The 22,209-nt window shown below is 47.6% G+C and overlaps 1 protein-coding gene across 1 annotated transcript in view; it reads right to left on the bottom strand.

Moving 5' to 3' along the window:
* Positions 1 to 5,859: 5,859 nt before the first annotated feature.
* LOC149120805 (uncharacterized) overlaps positions 5,860 to 22,209 on the bottom strand; it is a 48,022-nt gene continuing 31,672 nt past the window's right edge. Inside the window, exons 4-6 of the mRNA XM_089319070.1 lie at positions 12,044 to 12,202; positions 9,446 to 9,582; positions 5,860 to 6,065 (exon numbers count right to left, since the gene is read on the bottom strand). Of these exons, the coding sequence (XP_089175196.1) occupies positions 5,996 to 6,065; positions 9,446 to 9,582; positions 12,044 to 12,202 (366 nt within the window). The 3' untranslated portion in view covers positions 5,860 to 5,995. The remainder of the gene's footprint in view (positions 6,066 to 9,445; positions 9,583 to 12,043; positions 12,203 to 22,209) is intronic.

Here is a 22,209-nt window from a genome sequence, read left to right as displayed (position 1 = left end):
ATCTTGATGTGAATGGAAGGGGAGAGGGAGTGGGAAAGGGGAGGGTTCTGGGTGGGAGGGACGTTATGGGGGGAAGCCATTGTAATCCATAAGCTGTACTTTGGAAATTTATATTCATTAAATAAAAGTTAAAAAAATAAAATACTTTTTATTTTATTTTTTTTTGACAAGCAGAGTAGGACAGTGAGAGTGAGAGTGAGAGTGAGAGCGAGAGAGTGAGAGAGTGAGAGTGTGAGAGAGAGAGAGAGAGAGAGAGAGAGAAAGGTCTTCCTTTTTCCATTGGTTCACCCCCCAAGGGGCTGCCACGGGCGGCGCGTTGAAGCCGGCGCACTGTTCCAATCCGAAGCCAGGAGCCAGGTGCCTCCTCCTGGTCTCCCATGCAGGTGCGGGGCCAAGCACTCAGGCCATCCTCCACTGTACTCCCAGGCCACAGCAGAGAGCTGGTCTGGAAGAGGAGCAACTGGGACAGAATCCGGCGCCCTGACTGGGACTAGAACCCGGGGTGCCGCCACTGCAGGCAGAGGATTAGCCTAGTGAGCCACGGGGCTGGCCAATAAAATCTTTTTCAAAAATGATAAATAAAGGACTAGTGCTGTGGTTCAACGGGTTAGGGCCTAGGCCTGTGGTGCCAGCATCCCGCATCCCATGTGGGTGCTAGTTCGGATCTTGGCTGCTCCACTTCCAATCCAGCCCCATGCTATGACCTGGCAAGGCACTGGAGGATGGCCTGGGTCCTTGGGCCCCTGTGCCCATGTGGGAGGCCCAGGGAAGGTTCCTGGCTCCTGGCTTCAGGTCAACTCAGCTCTGGCCATTGCAGCTGGTTGGGCAGGGAAGCAGTAGATGAAAGACCTCTCTCTGTCTCTCCTTCTCTCTCTGACTTTCAAATAGATAAATAAATCTTTTTTAAAAAGATAATTAAAGTTTTAAAACTGTAGAAGGAATGATGGAAAAAGTGAACCTCACCGTAGCAAATTCAGAATGCCTGATAGGGCCTGGCGCTGTGGTGTTGCAGGTAAAGCTGCTGCCTGCAGTGCTGGCATGGCATACAGGTGCCAGTTCTAGTCCCAGCTGCCCCACTTCCGATCCAGCTCTCTGCTATGGCCTGGGAAAGCAGAAAATGGCCCAAGTCCCTGGGCTCCTGCACCTGTGTGTGAAACCCAGAGGAAGCTCCTGGCTCCTGGCTTTGGATCGGCGTAGCTCCAGCCGTCGCAGCCAGTTGGGGAGTGAACCAGTGGATGGCAGACCTCTCTCTCTCTCTGCCAGCACGCACAACCTCAGTCTGATCATGAGAACATCAGGCCAAGTCAAACTGAACGTTCCTCTGCAGCATAACTGACCAGGACTCTTCAGAAGCGTCCAGGCCATGAAGGAAGACTGAAGAACTGTCCCCGACTCTGGGAGACTAACCAGACAGGACACTGGAGGCAAGCTGGAGGCCTGGCTCAGACCCTGGACCAGAAAAAGGAAACCAGTGGGAACACTGCAACACTCCGGTGAGGGCCAAGGACACTTTAGTTAGTACACTATCTTGCTTTGTAAACCACACACAGGGCTCTTTCTGCATGACCAATCAAGCACACGATGCACACAACAGAGCATAGCTCTGGCCCTGCTCTGGGTGGGGATAAAGACCCCAGCTACTTCCTGTGACACACCCCTCTCCACACTGCTGCTTGCACCAACACAAACTCACATCCCAGGGCCCCAGTGAGGTGACCTGTGCTCACCTGTCTGCTGCAACATCAGTTACCTGTGACAAATCAAAACACAAGCTCCCTGGGGCAGCGATTCTGAGATCTCTGCGTCTCCACAGGCTGGCACAGAGAGGGATCAGTACATGTCGGCTAAGCCAACAGTGTAGGGGCAGCTGTGGGGAAGCGGCTGCTATGGTCCTCACTCTGCCCACTAGAGCACCCATTCGCCACCTCCCATTTGATCTCTATCAACTTAACCTTTCTACATCTCGCCTATGCTTTGGAAAGAAAATCATAGGACAAGGTATAGGCAGTAGAAAATCAGGAGAAACCAGTATTTAGAAGGAATAAAAATAAAATAAAAAGTCAAGATCAGAATAAAATATTTTACATTTCTCTTGTTTGGATCTATCACATATGCTACCACCATACTTCAAGAGTTATTTTAGTTTTTTAAATGTTTATTCATTTTTATTTATTTGAAAGGCAGAGCATCAGAGAGGGCAAGAGAGAGAGAGAAATCTTCTATCTACTGGTTCACTCTCCAAATGTCTCCAACAACTGGGCCTGGACCATGCCGAAACCAGGAGCCAGAAACTCCACTCAGGTCTCCCTCACAGGTGGCAGGTATTCAGGATTCCATCCACCATTTGCTGTCTCCTAGGGCATTAGCAGGAAGCTGTCCTGGAAGTGGGCAGCCAGGACTTACATCAGGTACTCCAGTATGGAACCAAAGGTGCCCCAAGCAGTGGCTTAATCGGCTGTATCACAAGATCCATTCCTTCCAAGAGTTGGTAAAAGATCAAATGGGGGGGGGGGGCGTGCTGTTGTGCAGTGGGTTAAAGCCCCAGCCTGCAGTGCTGGCATCCCATATGGGCACTGGTTCGTGTCCTGGCTGCTCCTCTTCTGATCCAGTTCTATGCTATGGCCTGGGAAAGCAGTAGAGGATGGCCCAAGTCCTCGGGTCTCTGCACCCACGTGGAAGACCTGGAAGAAACTCTTGTCTCCTGGCTTTGGATCAGCTCAGCTCTGCCACTGCGGATTTTTGGTGAGTGAACCAATGGAAGGAATGGATTCGCTCTCTCGCTGACTCTACTTCTAACTCTTACCAAAAAAAAAAAAAAAAAAAGATCAAATGAGGAAGTATATAGAGAACATTTACCCCACAGCCTGGACATAATCAATGTTCAAAAGTAGTAGTTATTTTTATTTTTACTAAGGTAGTATCTACACTACATCTAGATAATTACAGGGGGCAGGTGTTACGGGGTACCAGGTGGAGCCACCATCTGTGAAGCCACCATCCCATTATGGGCACCGGTTCATTTCCAGGCTGCTCTACTTCCAATCCAGCTCCCTGTTGATGGCCTAGGAAAAGCAGCAGAACGTAGCCCAAGTGCTTGGGCCACTGCTACCAACATGGGAGACCCAGATGGAGCTCCCAGATTCCACCTGGCCCAGAACCAGCCATTGTGGCCATCTGGGGGTAAGCCAGTAGATAGAAGATATTTCTCTCTCTCTCTCTCTCTGTAACTCTGACTTTCAAATAAAAAACTTACAAGGATAAAGTACAATATAGCAGTTCTAAAACTATTCACATAAAAAATACTTAATGAGCTTTTCTTTTTTAACAAATATTAGATTTCTAATAAGATAAAGTCAAATAACTGAAGAGAAATATCAATCTAAAATAACAGGTAAATCAGTCTCTCTGCACACACACACAATAAACACTAAAGATACCCAACTTTGCAAGTGAAAAAATGCAAGTTAAAACAAGAGATCATGTTCACCAGGCAAACAAGCAGAAATTAAAAAGCCTAGTAACAGGGCCGGTGCTGTGGTGCAGCAGGTAAAGCCACTGCCTGCAGTGCTGGCATCACATATGTGTGTCAGTTCAAGTCCCGGCTGCTCCTCTTCCAATCCAGCTCTCTGCTATGGTCTGGGAAAGCAGTAGAAGATGGCCCAAGTCCTTGGGCCCCTGCACCCATGTGGGAAGACCTGGGGGAAGCTCCTGGCTCCTGGCTTCGGATCGGCACAGCTCTGGCCATTGCAGCCAACTGGGGAGTGAACCAGCGGGTGGAAGACCTCTTTCTCTCTGCCTCTCCTCTGTGTAACTCCTTCAAGTAGATAAATAAAATCTTTTTTTTTTTTTAAAAAAGACTATTAATGAGGTTGCATAGGAAAAGAAACCCCAATAATGATAGTATAAATTGCTATAATCTTTCTGGAAGGATATCTGACAAATCTGTCAAAAACTGTAATACACATTAAGAAAACTATTCTTAATAACATGTGAGTGCAAAGGCATCACCTGCCAAAGATGACAATGAAAACCCAGTAAGAAAAGTTCCTCTTGGGGCCGGCACCATGGCGTGGCTGGTTAAGCTGCTGCCTGCAACGCCAGCATCCCAAATGGGTGCCCGTTTAAGTCCTGGCTGCTCCACTTCCAATCCAGTTAATGCTCCTGGGAAAGCAGTGGAAGATGGACCAAATCCTTGGGCCCTGCCACCCGTTTGGGAAACTAGATGGAGGTCCAGGCTCCGGGCTTCAGCCTGGCTCAGTCTCAACCATCACAGCCATCTAAGGAGGAAACCAGCAAATGGAAGATCTCTCCCCCTTTCTTTTCAACTCTTCAAGAAAAATCCTTGGAAATTAAAAAAAAAAAACTTACTCTTAAGTCCTCCACCTACCCCAGGGGTATCCTGAGGGTGGAAAAGACCCGAGAGTCCTGGAAAGGGGGTCAGTAGGAAGGGGGTGAGAAGGACAGGAAACGGGTTGCCCCAGGGGTAGCTGGGTAGCACAAGCTGCTGCCCAAACCACACCTGGATGGCCTGCAGCTGGCTGCTCTGCGAGAGGAACAGCACAGGGGCTGCAGAGCAGGATGCCAGAGAGCAGCCGAGCAGGACACACGGACCCAAGCAGAGACAAGCTGGCTTACTGGAGCATACTACTCTGAGGCTGGTCCCAAGAGTGATGCACTCACCTCCCAAGGGAACTGTGGTGATGGGCATGGTGGGGCGTGGAGCACGAGGTCTCCAAAGGGGCCACAGAGCAGAGGTAACTTCCGAGTTCAGGGCGCACAGTGCACCAGTACCAGCTTATGCAAATAGAGACAGGACTGGGCTGCTCCCTATACAGCCTTTCTTCTGTTAACACCACAGTCTGGGAAGTGAGAGACAGAGGAGCTCCAGGTGAGAGTGGCTGCCCCACAGACTACAGAAACAGAAATCCAGCCCTCAGTAGTGCTCCTTAAAGAGCAGAGATCACAGGCACACCGTGCAGAATACAGCCTGGTGCAGGGGCCCACTCTAGGGAACCATCACACAGTAACCACACACCAGGAAGAAGGAGCCGTGACAGGGATGTAAGTTACGTGGATGTACCCACATTCTTATGGGAACACACAGCACAAAATGGCTTGAAAATCTAGCTGGCTGTCAAGAAGAAACTGGTTAAATCCAATAACCACATCAGTCATAGTCACCCATGAAAAAGACTCAAAGTGGTTAGGAGAGGGATATGGATTGGCAAAGAACCTCCACAGCTACTCCTAAGCTAATTCTGCAAACAAGACAGCCTGTTCTCTTCCTAAGAAAGTCCATGCCCAGAGAGGTGTCTAACCTCATGGACAGAGGGTAGGATCCAGGCTCAAGGGGGTGTAAGTGCAGACAGAGGGCGGATCCAGGCTCACAGGGGTGTGTAAGTGCATCGACAGAGGGCGGGATCCAGGCTCAAGGGGGTGTAAGTGCACTAACAGAGGGCAGGATCCAGGCGCACAGGGGTGTGTAAGTGCACTGACAGAGGGCGAGATCCAGGCGCACAGGGGTGTGTAAGTGCACTGACAGAGGGCAGGACCCACGATCACATGGGTATGTAAGTGCACCAATGGAGGGTGGGAAGGTCACAGCCCACAGAGGCCTCCAGGAGGAAAGACGTGGGACAGAGGCAGGCATGTGGTCAACTTTTTTTTAATGCTCCAGCAGTTTTATTTCAAGAAAGCTTTTCTTTAGAATTACTCTACTACTTTTTATAAGTTGTTTTTTTAAGTCAAAAGGCACAGAGCTCAGGCCCGGGAGGGGGTGCCTGAGAATTCTACTCACAGCCAGTTTGACCAGCACCAACTCAGAGGCTGCCTCCTGCAGAACCCAGACCTTCAAAACCTGCTCGCGGGTAACTGATGGCACATAAATGCAGACACGAACTGAAGGCGTTTACTCATGATTCCTGTGACTTCAGAACCTGTACTTACACAATCTCGGCGCTGTCTTCACAGAAGTCAATGTGCAATGTAACAGGCTTCATGCAGTACAACCGGAACTTTTTGCTCTGTAGGGAAGCTGCATAAATGATTCCACTGCAACTCGGATGCTGACAAATGAAGCAGAGAGAGTTCCATTATAAAACACACAACACAGAACAGACTCCTTTATAGCTCACCTAGGTCAGTAACATGCTTGCCGTAAAACAAAGTAAAGGACATCCCTTTCTGATTCTAACACAGCCTCCAACAGATGCTTGGAGACATCTGGCCAAGGGGACAAAACTGCTTCTTGGAGGGTGGAAAAAATCTTTCTGTAAAAGCAGAGAGATCCTACATAGTGATTCAGTGTATCTGTGGCATCAAAATTTCATGGCACAGGGGCAGGAATTCAGGGAGAGTGTATCTGGTGAGGCTCCTCAGGTTAAGACACACTGTGCAGCTGGCACTGTGGCGCAGGTGAAGGCGCCACCCACGGCGCCAGTGTCCATGCGAGTGCCAGCTTGGGCCCAGATCCACTGCCGATCCAGCTCCTTGCTAATGCGCCTGGGACATCAGTGAAGACAATTCAAGTACTTGGGTCCCTGTGCCCACATGGGAAACTCAGATAGAGTTCTGGGTTCCTGGTTTCGGCTTGGCTGTGGTGGGTATTTGCAGGAGTAAACCAAAGGATGAAAGATACACTTCTCTTTCTTTCTCTCCTTTTCTGTCACTCTGCCTTTCATACCACAAATCAGAAGGAAGGGAGGGAAGGAGGGAGGAAGGGAGGGAAGGAGGGAAAGAAGGAACAGAAATACTGCACAGGGGCAGGCATGTGGCCTACCTGCTGGGATGCTGCTTGGGATGCCCTGATCTCGTGTCAGAACACCTGGGCTCCAGTTCTTGTTCCACACCCAATCAGCCTCCTGCTGGTGCAGGCCCTGGGAGGCAGCAGGTGGCTGGGTCTCTGCCACCCACAGGAGAGACCACATTGAGTTTCCAGTTCCTGGCTCCAGCATGGCCTACCCAGGGCTGTTGTAGGTATTTTAGAAGTGAAACAAGAAGGCACGCACGTTCTCGTGCGCGCACGCTCTCTCGTCTCTCTGTCTCTGTCTCTCTCTCTCTCATCTCTCTGCCTTTCAAATACATAAAAAGTGAAAAATAAAAGGAAACACTGAATAACAATGAATAAGCCTGTGAAATAAATTCCACTTACTACGTGACCAGAATTACTCCAACAGTGCTGTCTATGAACAGATGTTTTAATAATTAGTATTTGCCAACTTTGCACAAAACAGCTGATGGACGGCGAGGTGACAAGTAAGGCAAGCAACAGACATGTCAACATATTTCCTCACCATCAAGCAGCTCTCTTCCCTGAAGCCCTACCCTTTGTCTTAGACAGGTTAGAGCTCTACTTAATCGTTTGATTTTCTTGCCAAAAATAAACTCAAAACACCAAATACAAAAGGAAAAGCTCCCCAGATGGCTAAACACAGTAAGTACTTAAAAAAAAAAAAGATTTATTTATTTGAAAGAGTTGCACAGAGGGAGAGGGGGAGGGAGAGGGGGAGGGGGAGGGGGAGGAGGAGAGGGAGGGGGAGAGGGGGAGAGAGAGAGAGAGAGAGAGAGAGAAGGAGGGAGGAAGGGAGGGAGGGAGGGAGAGGTCTTCCATCCACAGGTTCACTCTCCAATTGGTCACACTGGCTGGAGCTGTGCGGATCTGCAGCCAGGAGCCAGGAACTTCTTCCAGGTCCTCCTGCACACGGGTGCAGGGGCCCAAGGACTCGGCTTTCCCAGGCCATAGCAGAGAGCTGGGTCAGAAGTGAAGCAGCCTGGGCTTTTTAACCGGCACCTATATGGGATGCCGGCACTGCAGTTGGTGACTGTACTGCTATGCCACAGCGCTGACCCCAAGTACTTTTATAACAATTATGGTCACAGAGGTGCAGAATCTCAAGCTGGGGAGGCACCTACTTTTCCCTTGAGTATCTGCAAATCCTCCATGTCTGATGAGCCCTTCTGCCACGAAACTCCTCTACGTGAGAGACACCTCTTACTGCACCGAAGGCTAGCTGGCTCTGCTCTTTTTGCACTGGAATAAGAGTCCTTGTGTTTGCCTATTAAATGGACATCCTTTTACTCTGGGACAAACCATGGGACAATTATCACTAAACACCAACAGTGACTTGTGCTGGCTTTTTCTTAACATTTATTTATTTGAGAGGTAAAGTTATAGACAGAGAGAGGGAAAGACAGAGAGGTTGGTCTTCCATTCTCTGGCTCACTCCCCAAATAGCTACAATGGCCAGAGCTGGGCCAATCCGAAGCCAGGGGCTTCTTTGGGTCTCCCACGTGGGTGCAAGGGCCCAAGCACTTGGGTCATCTTCTGCTGTTCTCCAAGGCCATGAGTAGGGAGCTGGATTCAAAGTGGAGCAGCTGGGATCTGAACGGGTGCCCATATAGGATGCTGGCACGGCAGGCAGAGACTTAACCTACTATACCACAGCACCAGCCTCGTGTGCTGGCATGTTCCCTCCCCCCTCCCCACCCAGAAACCATTTATTAAAACTTCATGCATTTTACCAATACAACTTTAGGAACACAGTGATGTGCTAATGTTTTCTAGTGAGCTGTGACATGCAGTCCCACAGTCAATGAAGGTTACTGTCAGGACGAGCCTGAACTGTCTCCGCACCCTACGTGATAGCCACACCTTTACTCTGTGACGCAGAACAACCAGGAATACGCACTTGAGTATATAATCTGCTCTCTGCAACCTGAGGGTGGCCATCAATTTCCTCCTCCATGGAGACACGGAGAGTTTCTCTCTACCTCCTGGTGGTGAGGCAAACCGCACTGAAGGACCCACCCCATCCCACGTGCAAACTAAGAGGACAGGCCAGAGAGCAGCTGGCACAGGGCACCCAGGAGACGAGAAGGGAACAGCCTGAACCTGCCCTGCCCCACCCTAGGCAGGCAAGTGGAGAAAGGCCACAGTCACTCTCTCTGTCCTCATTAGGACCATTTGCTCCTCTAGTCATGGATGCAGAATGGAAACCTGCAGTCTTCCTTCATCATTTATCTGAAAGTCAGAGACAGAGAGACAAACAAAGATGCCTGTCCACTGGTTGATTCATTTCTCAAATGCGGCAACAGCCAGGCTGACACCAGGAGTCCAGAACTCAGTCTCCCGTGTGGGTGGCAGGGGTCAACTTGAGCCCTCATGTGCTGCCTCCCGGGGGTGCACTGGCAGAAAACCAGAGTGGAGAGTGGAGCTGAGATTTAAGTGCAGGCACTCTGATGTGATGCACAGGCATCCAAGTCGTGACTTCATCACCGCGTCAAATGCCTGTCCCAAGTTTTCATTTCTTAAGGCACAAAAATGCTCAATGTCTTCTTTTCACAAAAGGTAATCCCCTTACTTTAAAAACTGACATTCTCCTTTAAAATTCATCATTATCTCCTTAAAGAGAGTAAGGCAAACAGACATAAAACCACACATACGTACTTTTTAGATTTTACTGGAATGTACCTGGCGAAGTCTACAAGGAAACACTCTGCCAGGTAATGGTCTGCTGAAGACATGACTGACTTAATGACGGCCCTGCACCAGCACCGTAGCTCCGGACAATACACCACACAGACCTGCAAAACAGAAGGCAGGCTTTATTACGTTCAGCAGTAAAACCTCTAGTCACGTGATGACAGCCCTAAAGGCTCCTCTCCACATCGTCTCAGCCTGTACCCCACTTACAGGAGATGACACAGGTGTAGGAGGCTGCCCAAACTGAGCACTGTCTCCCAGGAAAAGGCCCCCCAGGAAACAGGGATCAGCTGAAAGGAAAGTGCTAAACGGGAAGAATTCCAGCTCACCAATACAGAAGGAGTGGGAGAAATCACCATATTGACAACTAATGGGCTGGCGCCGCGGCTCACTAGGCTAATCCTCCGCCTTGCAGCACCAGCACACTGGGTTCTAGTCCCGGTCAGGGCGCCGGAGTCTGTCCCGATTGCCCCTCTTCCAGGCCAGCTCTCTGCTATGGCCCGGGAAGGCAGTGGAGGATGGCCCAAGTGCTTGGGCCCTGCACCCCATGGGAGACCAGGAGAAGCACCTGGCTCCTGGCTTCGGATCAGTGCGATGCGCCAGCCACAGCGCAGTGGGAGCAGCGGCCACTGGAGGGTGAACCAACGGCAAGGAAGACCTTTCTCTCTGTCTCTCTCTCTCACACTATCCACTCTGCCTGTCAAAAAATAAAAAAAAAAAAGAAAAAGAAAAGAAAACAAATGAGGGGCCCATGCTTTGGCATAGTAAAACCACTACCTGCAGTGCGGGCATCCTATATTGGTGCCGGTTCGAGCCCTGGCTGCTCCACTTCCAATCCAGCTCTCTGCTATGGCCTGGGAACACCGTAGAAGATCGGCCAAGTCCCTGGACCCCTGCACCTGGCGTGGGAGACCAGGAGGAAGCTCCTGGTTCCTGGCTTCGGATCGGCACAGCTCTGGTTGTCGCGGCCAACTGGGCAGTGTACCAGGGAGTAGAAGACCTCCTCTCTCTCTCTCTGCCTCTCCTCTCTGCGTAACTCTGACTTTCAAATAAATAAATCACTCTTTAAAAAAAAGAAAACAAATGAAAGTGGATTCGGGCAGTGACAGCCACTGAATGGAGAGAGCATGAAGTGAAACACTCACAGCAGTGCCACGAAGGAGGGGTCATCCTAGCATGGCTTGCAAGTGGCGCTCTCTCCCATGTTAAACCCACGTGAAGGTAACAGCACACCTGTTCTTCAAAACAAGTGACCCCGAATCTATTCACAGTGTCCTGTTTAACCACCTCTCCACAAAAGGACAGGGAGAAAGCGCTCACCTCCTGGGTAAATGCTCACTGTGAGGAGGCCATCATGCTTTCCCAAACAAGACTGCACTTAAAGGACCACTGACCCCGTTCCATCCCTCCAGTAAGTCACTGCTATGGAAAAATAACAAATTGGTCACTAAGGACATTTGTGGGCACGAGGGAAGGAATTCAGATGAGGTCTTGTCTCCCTCCTAACGAGTGTTCATGTCCTTCCCCTCCATGCTATTACCGAAGTTCACACTTGGAACATGGCTGACCCAAGAGAAAATCAGACCACAGCAATGGTGGCTGAGGCTGCACGAAAGCAAAGAAGCCCTGATGTGGAGCACAGAGCAGAAACAATCCCAAGTCAGTCAAATCCCAAGTCAGTCAAAGCCATGAGCAACCAAAGAGGGAGGCACTGGCCCAGAACCGAAAACCCCAGGTCCTCTTTGCCAAGGTCCGTATACCTGCCCTGGCTCCCACCGCCAGGAAGACGGCCCTAACACCTGGATCTGGATGGCATCTATCCCAAGGCCCCACTTGGACCTACACAAGCACCACCCCCTGCCACCATCAGCCTGAGTCTCATGCAACCCAAAAACCTAACACAAGGCAACAACCATGAACGTTAAAATACTCTAATCACATTCATCATTCTAAGCTCCTGAAATATTTTTAACAATTATCTGGTAGACAGAGCACTCCCACCCAATGATTCACTCCCCAAGGCCCACAACAGCTGGGGGGGAGAGGGTGAAGGCTATGAGCTAGGAACTCAATCCAGGTCTCTCAGGTGGGTAACAGGGACCTAATTACTGGAGCTATCTATCATCTGGTGCTTCCCAGGGTCTGTGTATTAGCAGGAAGCTAGAATCAGGAACCGAATGCAAACACTCTAACATGGTGGTGTTTCAACTACCTGGCCAAACACCCACCCCTACATCCTGATTAGTGTTTCAAGATAGGATAATTAAAGGCTGGTGCTGGTTCCAGTTCCGGCTGCTCCACTTCCAGTCTGGTTCCCTGCTAATGAGCCTGCGAAAGCAAAGGAAGATGGTCTGAGTCCTTGGGTCCCTGCACCCACGTGGGAGATCCAGATGGAACTCCTGACTCCTGGCTTCGGCCTGGCCAAGTCCTGGTCATTAAGGCCATTTGGGGGTTGACCTAGAGGATGGAAGATCTATCTGTCCCTCTAACTTTGCCTTTCAACTAAATAAATCGTTAAACAATAATAAAGATACAATAAATAAAGTGCATTCAGATACATACCTGTCCTTCTTCCAACATTAATGGTTTTATTTCTGTATCTTTACACATGCTGTTATAGAAGTCATTCATGGCGCTATTTAGTTTTTGATAGTCGACTTCATGATCCAAAAAGGGACTACATCCTTTTATAATAACCCAGAAGCAATCTGGATCTTCAACCTGCAGAATTTTTAGAAGATTATAAAATAATGCATGATTTCTTTTAAAACCAAATAAACCTCAGAACCATGTAACTTTCTAATTTAAGTGATCTATCATTTTTGACAACTACCTTTCTCTTAAATGGTCATACCAAAGAGCCAAAGATAAAATTTAAAACATGTAATCAATAATATGCAATTCTCAATTATGTAGTACAACTCAAAAAGCAATCAGTTCTATTTGGTCTCCTGTAGCTTAAAAATATAAATATTAAACATATTCTTCTTATTAAAATACCTATTAAAACATCCATATATACAAAAGGTTCAGAACATTTTTAGTATTCTTTTTGTGTAAGAAAAATAAGTATGAATATATATACAGCCTGCTCATATTTTTTTAAATGACAGCAGATGAACCAAAACAAATACAGATTACCTCCTACAGGAGAAAAGAATGGAGTGGAAAGAATAAGGATGAAACTTAGACTTCTCTGAATGGGTCTTATCTACTATTGTTATTAGAAACCAAGATTTTTATTGTTAGGGGAAAGAATTATAAAATGGAAAATTAAATTTTTTAAAAGATTTTATTTGTTTGAGAGGTAGAGTTACAGAGAGAGGGAGAGACAGAGAAAAAGGTCTTTCATCCGCTAGTTCGCTTCCAAAATGCCCACAATGGCCAGAGCTGGGCAGATCCAAGACCAGGAGCCAGGAGCTCCTTCTGGGACTCCCATGCAGGTGCAGGGGCCCAAATACTTGGGCCATGTTTTACTGCTTTTCCAGGCCATACAATAGAGCTGGATAGAAGAGGAGTAGCTAAGACATGAACTGGCGCCCATAAGGGATGCCGGCACCACAGGCAAAGGCTTAGCCTATTATTCCACAGCACCAGCCCCCCAAAATTAAGTTTGATTGACAACATCACTAAGAACTCATGATTTGGGGCCGATGCTGTGGTGCAGTGGGTTAAAGCCCTGGCCTGAAGCGCCAGCATTCCATATGGGTGCCGGTTCGAGTCCCGGCTGCTCCACTTCCGATCCAGCTCTCTGCTGTGGCCTGTCAAAAAAAAAAAAATCGTGAGTTTTTTTTTTTTAATTTAATTTTATTTATTTGAAAGAGTTACAGAGAGAGGTAGCAGTAGAAGATGGCCCAAGTCCTTGGGCCCCTGCACCCACGTGGGAGACCTGGAGGAAGCTCCTGGCTTCGGATTGGCACAGCTCCGGCCGTTGCAGCCATCTGGGGAATGAACCAGCAGATGGAAGATCTCTCTTTCTGTCTCTACCTCTCTCTGTAACTCTTTCAAATAAATAAAATTAAATTTTAAAAAAGAACTCACGATTTTTTTCTTTTGACAGGCAGAGTTAGTGATAGAGAAAGGTCTTCCTTCTGTTGGCTCACCCCCCAAATGGCCGCTACAGCCAGCATGCTGCACCAATCTGAAGCCAGGAGCCAGGTGCTTCCTCCTGGTCTCCCATGCAGGTGCAGGGCCCAAGGACATAGGCCATCCTCCACTGCCTTCCCGGGCCACAGCAGAGAGCTAGACTGGAAGAGGAGCAACCGGGACAGAATCCAGCGCCCCAACTGGGACTAGAACCTGGGGTGCCGGCGCCACAGGCGGAGGATTAGCTAAGTGAACCATGGCACCGGCCAGAACTCATGATTTTTCAGAGGTTTTTCCTAACTCTGTCTACTGAAAAGGTATGGAAGCAGAAACACCCAGAGATATGGAGTCTAAGTTACCAGTGGCAGGAATAGAAGAGTTCACCTTAGTAATCGTATTATTTTTCTGAATGTTTGACTATTCTGATAATAAATAACTGGAAAATGAATAGCAGTCATTCTGGCAAGGGCAAAATAGTGTATAAGTTACACACACAGCACAATTATGAACCCTGAAAAAACACAAAATAAATGAAGAGCTAGCAAAAGCAACAGACACTGGAGAGCTGACCCTCGAAAGAAGGAACTTCACTGGGCACTTCCCAGAACACCTCCCAGTTGTACAGAGTGGCAACAACTCAACACAAAGTCACACTGTGGCTCGGGGAATCAGAGCTGTCGGTGCCAGTGAGGATTAGGGGGAGAAATTCTGAAATAGAGCCATAGAGGGAGCCCTGATGTCTGCACATCAACACCCCTCCCACCCTTGCCAAGTCCTGAACGGCAATGGGGGAGACAGCAAGGAGTACTGAGTAAGTGAGCAGTGCAGGGCTCAGAGGAGCACGCAGTTACAGCTGCTGCCCCTAGAAACAGCACTCCGGGCATGTGGCTCCATTCAGTCCTTCGCACTCAGAGACAACCAGATTCCAGCTTCCAGCAGCACAAGGCCACAACCCTGGGATGACTGCAATTATTCATTAAAGTGCTCACTTGAGTGGTGAGCATGTGGCCTAACAGTCATGACACTCACTGAATCCCCCCGCCAGAGTGCTAAAGATTCAATATTCAGTTCCAGCTCCTGACTCCAGCTTCCTGCTAATGCAGAGCCTGGGAGGCAGCAGTGATGGCCCAACTGGGTTCCTGCTACCCATGCAGGAGACCTGGAATGGGTTCCCTACTGCCAGCTTTGGCTTCAGTCCAGTCCTGGCCATGGCAGGCGTTTGGGAAGTATATCAGTAGATAAGAGCTATTTCTCTCCCCCGCCCCCTGTTACTCTTAAATAAAATGGATAAATAAATAAGCAAGCCTGCCTGCCTGCCTGCCAGCCTGAGAAAGCTCCACAATGCCAGAAGAACTGACTGTTCAGGCTATCATCTGAGGCAGGCCCCAACCTTCCGTTCTTAGAGACTTCACTCAAAAAAGCTTACAAATCTGTAAGTGTGTCCCTGCTCAGTAGCCACTCCTATGAGGCCAGGGCCGCCATGCCAGTTTCTGCAAGAAGACAGCGTGCTAACTTCCATAACTTCCAGCTAGCACACACAGCTGGGATCACCGCATTTACCCTGAATGACCTCTTCTCACTCTTCCCTTGAGCTGTGCCAACCCCAGCCCTCCCTTTAAAACACCCAGGCACCTCCGCACCACTGGTGATGGAGCTCAGCTCTCCTCAGGAGGTACTGAATAAAATCTGTTTTCACTGCTTTAACTAGTCTCTGGCCAAGTCAAAACTGTGCTTCTTAGTGAAATAATAAAGAAAGGACATGGATTGTAAGATTGGAATGGAAAAGATAAAACGGTTTAGGTAAGCTGCAAAAGGTGTGTGGAAGTCTTAAATGCTTATAAAATTTTCTTGTTAGCTACAAAAGTTATCAATCTGTTTTTTTTTTTTTGACGTAAGATTAAAATCTGATCCTCTGTAAAAGCAATGAGGTTGATGAAATACATAAGTGTTAATAGATATTTGGGAAAATAGTCTTTTTGTATCCTACTGAGATAATCTTTGTCTCATTAAGTTCTACTTGTTTAAAAACAGCTGAGTTTTAAAAGTTTTAAAGTTTTAAAAGTCTGTTTAAATATGGACTTGTTTTACATGTCAAGCATAGAAAGCCAAGACACTGTGGCAAAAAATGTTTTACATGAAGGATCTCCGTGAGGCCCCAGTGAAAAGAAGCAGCCATCAAAAGAGGATGTACTTTTCTCTAAAGGGAGGAGAGAACTTCCACTTTGCTTATGGCCTTGTCCAAATACTGAGAGTTGTGGACTCAAAAGGCTTCCTTAGTCTAGGCAGCTCATGTCAAGAGCCTCGGGGGGTCACTGACATCATAGATTTAAAAAAATTAACACTCTTAAGATTTCTTTATTTGAAAGTCAGAGTTAGAGAGAGAGGTCTTCCATCTGCTGGTTCACTCTCCAATTGGCCGCAATGGCTGGAGCTGTGCCAATCTGAAGCCAGGAGCCAGCGCCCATATGAGATGTCCGCACTTCAGGCCAGGGCGTTAACCCTTTGCACCACAGCTAGCCCCATTAATTTTTTTTTCCTCTTTTCTTTTTTTTTTCTTCCGACAGGCAGAGTGGACAGTGAGAGAGAGAGAGAGAGAGAGAGAGAAAGGTCTTCCTTTTTGCTGTTGGTTCAACCTCCAATGGCTGCTGTGGCTGGCGCACCGTGCTGATCCGATGGCAGGAGCCAGGTACTTATGTGCAGATTGTATGTCTATATAAAAATTATTAAAAACGGTTTTGATTGCTTATGGATAAAAAACACTCATATAATGCCGGCGCCGCGGCTCACTAGGCTAATCCTCCGCCTAGCGGCGCTGGCACACCGGGTTCTAGTCCCGGTTGGGGTGCCGGATTCTGTCCCGGTTGCCCCTCTTCCAGGACAGCTCTCTGCTGTGGCCAGGGAGTGCAGTGGAGGATGGCCCAGGTGCTTGGGCCCTGCACCCCATGGGAGACCAGGAAAAGCACCTGGCTCCTGGCTCCTGCCATCGGATCAGCGCGGTGCGCCGGCCGCAGCGCGCCGACCGCGGCGGCCGTTGGAGGGTGAACCAACGGCAAAGGAAGACCTTTCTCTCTGTCTCTCTCTCTCACTGTCCACTCTGCCTGTCAAAAAAAAAAAAAAAACACTCATATAATACTGCTAAATTAACACAAATTACCTTTCTGGTGCACCTGACTTAAATAAATATGATAAATAGGCTGTTCTCAATTTGTTGGTACAGAAAAACTAAAAAAAAATTTTTTTAAGTCATTGACATGTTTGCATTTGGGTCTGCTGGTCAAACAAGTTGCACTTGTGTTAGGTATTTGCAACCATAAAGGTATACTATTTATCTAAAAACAATATAGTTAGAGGTATAATACAGTGCTCATTGCTCCCTAAAGTCCAATTTAAAGTTGTTCTTTGGCAAATTAATAACAAAATTTATAGACAAATTAGGTAAATGATCTTCATGTTTTGATCGTACTTAAAGAACATAGCTCTCCTCATGGGCATTGCATTGTTTCAAAAAAAAAAAAAAAACTGTCAAAACATGCCTGTGACTACAGACTTCTAGCTCAGCCACCAAAGATTAAGGACAGAACTCAACAACCCCTTAACTGACATCCTAGAGGATGCCTCTGTGGTCTGCTTTAGCAGGAGGAATGTAAAGATAGGTGTCAAGCCAACTAATAGCTACTTTACATAGTGTTCTGCCATCAAAGAGACCCAGTGAGGCCAGTCTACCCCAAATGGCATCAGGCTTCAATTTGGAAAGCCAGGAGATGGGGCAAACAGCCATCCTGAAAAAAAGCCAGCCTCTACCAAATTCTGTCAAGAGCTGGGTGAATGGAATTGCCTTGGGGCTGAAGGGATCCCAGGTTAGAACCACAGATCCTACTGGCTCCAAGCTCAAAGAGCCCTTTACTCTGCCAGCTTCCAAGATAACTACTGCCATTGAGGGCAAGGCCTCGGGTCAGGACAGGCAGGACTGCAATCTTCCTTTCAGAAGTGCCGCCTGTTCTGTACTACCCTCCTGTTCAAGCCAGCTCTTCTCCCAGGCCGCCTAGGTAATGGAGTCAACAGGGCGTCTTCCCTCATGAGGTTCACACCTTTCTTATGATGTCTCTTCCACTATCCCATGTAAAGACAGAGAGAGGTTGGGCCTCATACGTACCTGGCCAGGCCTACATGCCTCTCTCTGTGAGAAAACCTGCTCCTGGTTTAGAGAACACATTTCCTAGGTACTCTAATAATGATTCAATCTTTTTGTTTTAGATCCTGTTGTATCTAATTTGCTTGTTAGACCTGCAAATTCCAGACTTAGAAAGCCACAAAGTGGGGAAAAAGTCCTCTATTTTAAAAAAGACTTCTCGGGGCTGGCGCTATGGTGCAGCGGGTTAACACCCTGGCCTGAAGTGCTGGCATCCCAGATGGGCGCTGGTTCGAGTCCCAGCTGCTCCACTTCCGATCCAGCTCTCTGCTATGGCCTGGGAAAGCAATAGAAGATGGCCCAAGCCCTTGGGCCCCTGTACCCACGTGGGAGACCAGGAAGAAGCTCCTGGCTCCTGGCTTCGGATCGGCGTAGCTTTGGCCATTGTGGCAAATTGGGGAGTGAAACAACGGAAGGAATACCTTTATCTCTGTCTTTCCCTCTCACTGTCTAACTCTACCTCTCAAATAAATAAAATCTTTAAATCAAATAAAAAAGCCTTCAAACAGATAAAACAAATTCTTAGAAATAAACAGACCCTTGTTCCATCCACCCCTACTACAGTCAAAGTCCTCAAGATAGCTCCCTGGACCCACCACAACACAGACAGGCAGGTGGCCTGAAACTGGAGTGCAGCTCAAATCCAGCAATACTGTACAAGCTGAGCCTCTGACACAGGAGGGTCAGCCCTAAAGAGACCAGCAGGGCCGGTGGCTGCAGAGAAACTCCGGAAGTGGACTGACTTACCCAGGGCCGAAGCTTGAGGGAACAGCTGCCCAATAAAATAAATGCAGCGATCCTTTAGTTTTTGTCTCTTTAGATTGGTTTTAAAATTTTAAGCAACTTTTGTATACAAATAGGTGATGAGGACAAGATCATAAAAACAATTACTGATCAAACGAAAAAGGTCACCCTTGGGGCAGGGGTTGCCCATCCACCTCAGCAGAGGGCCCAACTGGACCCTCAGCACCATGGGCTATGCGCCTTGAGGGGTGGCTGACAGTAATGGAGGCTGTTCATGAGATGCTGCGCAGTGCTGGGGGTGGGATGCCCCCTAGCACCTGTGGGGGCCATAATTAAGAAACGGCTGTTTTCCCCTGAAGTGCTCTAGAAACACAACGCAATTCCAACAGGTTTTACTGGTTGATTTTTGCAGGGAAGGGGTGGTTACAAATCAGCATGCTAATAATGAGCTCCTCCTTAGAAAGACAAAGGAATTAGGGGCTGGTGCTGTGGTGCAGCGGGTTAAAGCCACAGCCTGCAGCAATGGCAAACCATATAGGCATCAGTTTGAGTCCTGGCTGCTCCACTTCCGATCCAGCTCTCTGCTATGGCCTGGGAAAGCAGCAGAAGATGGCCCAAGTCCTTGGGGCCCGGCACCTGCGTGGGAGACCTGGAAGAAGCTCCTGGCTTCAGATCAGATAAGCTCTAGGCATTGCAGTCATTTGGGGAGTGAACCAGCAGAGGGAAGACCTCTCTCTCTGGCTCTACCTCTCTCTGTAACTCTCACTTTCAAATAAATAAAAATAAATCTTTGGTTAAATAAAATCAAAGGAATTCGAACAGCCTAAATAATCATGAGAAAGAAGAACACAACTGGAGGGCTCACTATCCGACCTCAAGTCCCAGTCTCAGCTGTGAGACTACAGCCATCAGGCGAGGGTGGCGCTGGAGAAAGCACAGGTGCTGAGCTCCATAGGACACACACACACAAAGGGACACACGCGAACATGGTCAGCTCCTGTTTGATAAAGGCACACAGGAATGCAATGTACACAGTATACTCTTTTCAACAAATGGTCCTGCAGCAATTAGATACCCACATGCAAATAAAACAAAACCTCCATCCATTCCTGACCCCAAACAAAAAAATTAAGTCAGATGGATCACATAGCTAAATGTGAAACTCCTAAAAGAATAGGAGGCAACCTTTGTGGCTAAATTAGACAAAGATAACACTACCAAAAGTGTAATTCATAGAAGCAAAGACTGATAAATTAAAGTCCATCCAAATTAAAACCTTCTGCTCCTTGAAAAACATAAGAGAAAGGAAACTGGGAGGAAGTATTCACACATCATACATCTAACAAAGAACTTTGTAATATATAAAGAACTTTAAGGAGTTCATAATTATTAGAAGAATGTACAAATCTTAACATATACCTCACCAAAGATGGCAAACAAGCTGGTGACAAGGAAATGCAAATTAGTACCACAATGAGATACCATTGCCCACCTACTAGAATGGCTACAATTTGGCATTTTGACTGTTGGGGTGATTTCACGATGCTATGCATTTTTCAAAATACAGAAGTCTACACAAAAAGGAATGAATTTTTCTGTAAATAAATTATACATCAATTAAAAAATAGGGGTGGGCTTTTGTCATAGCAGTGAATCCTCAGGCAGGGTCTGCGTTCCACATGGGAGTGCTTAGGTTTCCGTGCACGTTCTGATGCAGATTCCAGCTTGCTGCTAATCAGTGCACACTCTAGGAGGCCTCTTGACCATGGCTTGAGTGACTGGGTCCCTGTCCTCAGTGTGGGGGACTCAGGTTGAGTTCCCAGCTCCAAGCTTTGGCCTGGCCCCGCCTTGGCTACTGTGGGCATCTGGGGTGTGAACAAAGGGATGGGAGAGCTCTGTCTCTCCTTGTGTCTCTACCTTTCAAATAAATAAGAGTTTGGTGGGTGTCCCAATATTGATACTATTTACCACACTTTTCTGCATCTCCAATGCATTTTCTAATAAAAAGTTAAAATTTTTAAATTAATCTGAATTTTTAAAAAAGATTTACTTATTTATTTCAAACGCAGAGTTAGAGAGGGAGGGAGGCAGAGAGGGGGGCAGAGAGAGATCTTCCACCCACCAATTCACTCACTCCCCAAATGGTTGCAATGACCAGGGCTGGACCAGGATGAAGCCAAGAGCTTCATCTGGGTCTCCCACATGGGTGGCAGAGGCCCAAGCACTTGTGTCATCTTCTGTTGCTTTCCCAGGCACATTAGCAGGGAGCTAGATCTTAAGTGGAGCAGACGAGATTTGAACAGGTGCCCATATGGGGTCCTGACATCACAGGTGGTAGCTTACCTTGCTATACCACAATGCTGGCCCCAGCATCAATTTTTTTTTTAAAACATCTTGTCCTCTGACGTGGCATAACTTATGTAGCATTTTTACTAAAAATGTCTAACCTAAATATATTAATATAATTATAATTATTGAGGAATACTTTGCAAAGTGACTGCCCTTAGTCTTCAGAAATTTCAGTATCATCAAAGATAGACCAATGTACTGCCTGCATGAACTCTACAAGGCCATGACAATTAAATGCATGTGTAGTTCTGGGTTCTTTATCAGAAAAAACAAGCTACAGTAGACCTTATGAGGACAAAGGGAGTACAGACTGTGTATCAGGTAACAGTGTTGCACCAACATTAAATTTCTCAAGTGTGATGATTACATTATAGTTCTATAAGAGGAAGGCTTTGTTCCTAGAAATATCACTTAAGTGCTCTGAGTTCTAGACTCATTCTCAAATGGCTCAACCAAAAAAGAAAAAGTAATTTTTACATACACATATTTCTGAAGTGCAAACGCAGCAAAGCGTTACCAACCAGTTAGTGTGGGTGTAGTACACACAGGCATTCATGATGCTGTTTTGTGTTTGAAAACTTTCCAAAGAGTAATTTAGGAAAGACGTTTACAAATCATTCTTAGGGGTGGGCGTTTGGGGCAGCAGTCAGGTCACGGCTTGGGATACTCAGAGTGCCTGGTTCACATCAAGGCCACACAACCACCAATCCAGCTTCCTGCCAACATGCCTACTGGTCAGGCAGCAGATGATGGCTCAAGCACTGTGGCGCTGTCACCCACGTGGGAGACCAGGACTGAGCTCTAGGCTCCTAGCTTTGGCCTGGCCCAGCCCTGGCTGCTGTGGGCATTCTGGAGTAAACCAGCAGATGGAAGAACTCTGCTGACCTGTCTTCCCAATGAAAATACATAAATAATTTTTTTTATTGTTAAATGTTGAGGCTGCTAGAATTTTTTTTTTTTAAATGAAATCTGCTCCTAAAACCTGTAAAATGCAAGCCAGGCCCAGTTTTTGCAGACAGCAACATACAGAGTTCTAGTTGCCAGTTCCTCCAGGAGCTTCCCAGGGAAGGCCGAGGACTACTGCTTTCTGCCACTCTCCAAGGCCACGTGCCCAGCCATCAGGGTGCTACGGCCTCCCAGATTTCAAACACAGAAGTGTGTGGCCCGGGCTGCTTTCCTCATATATGCTGTGTGTACTTATGTATTTGAAAAGCAGAGTGACAGAGAGAGACGGACAGCAAGAGCAAGGTGGGGGATGGGGAGAGAGCTCTTCCATCTGCTGGTTCACTCCCCAAATGCCCACAACAGCCAAGTCTGGGAGGAGGGAAGGAACTCCACTCTGACCTCCTACACAGGGGCA

Source organism: Oryctolagus cuniculus, chromosome 18 (assembly GCF_051225735.1).
Source record: "Oryctolagus cuniculus isolate XC-2025 breed Fujian yellow rabbit chromosome 18, ASM5122573v1, whole genome shotgun sequence".
NCBI classification, from domain to species: Eukaryota; Metazoa; Chordata; class Mammalia; order Lagomorpha; family Leporidae; genus Oryctolagus; species Oryctolagus cuniculus.
This window is presented reverse-complemented; position numbering and strand designations above follow the sequence as displayed.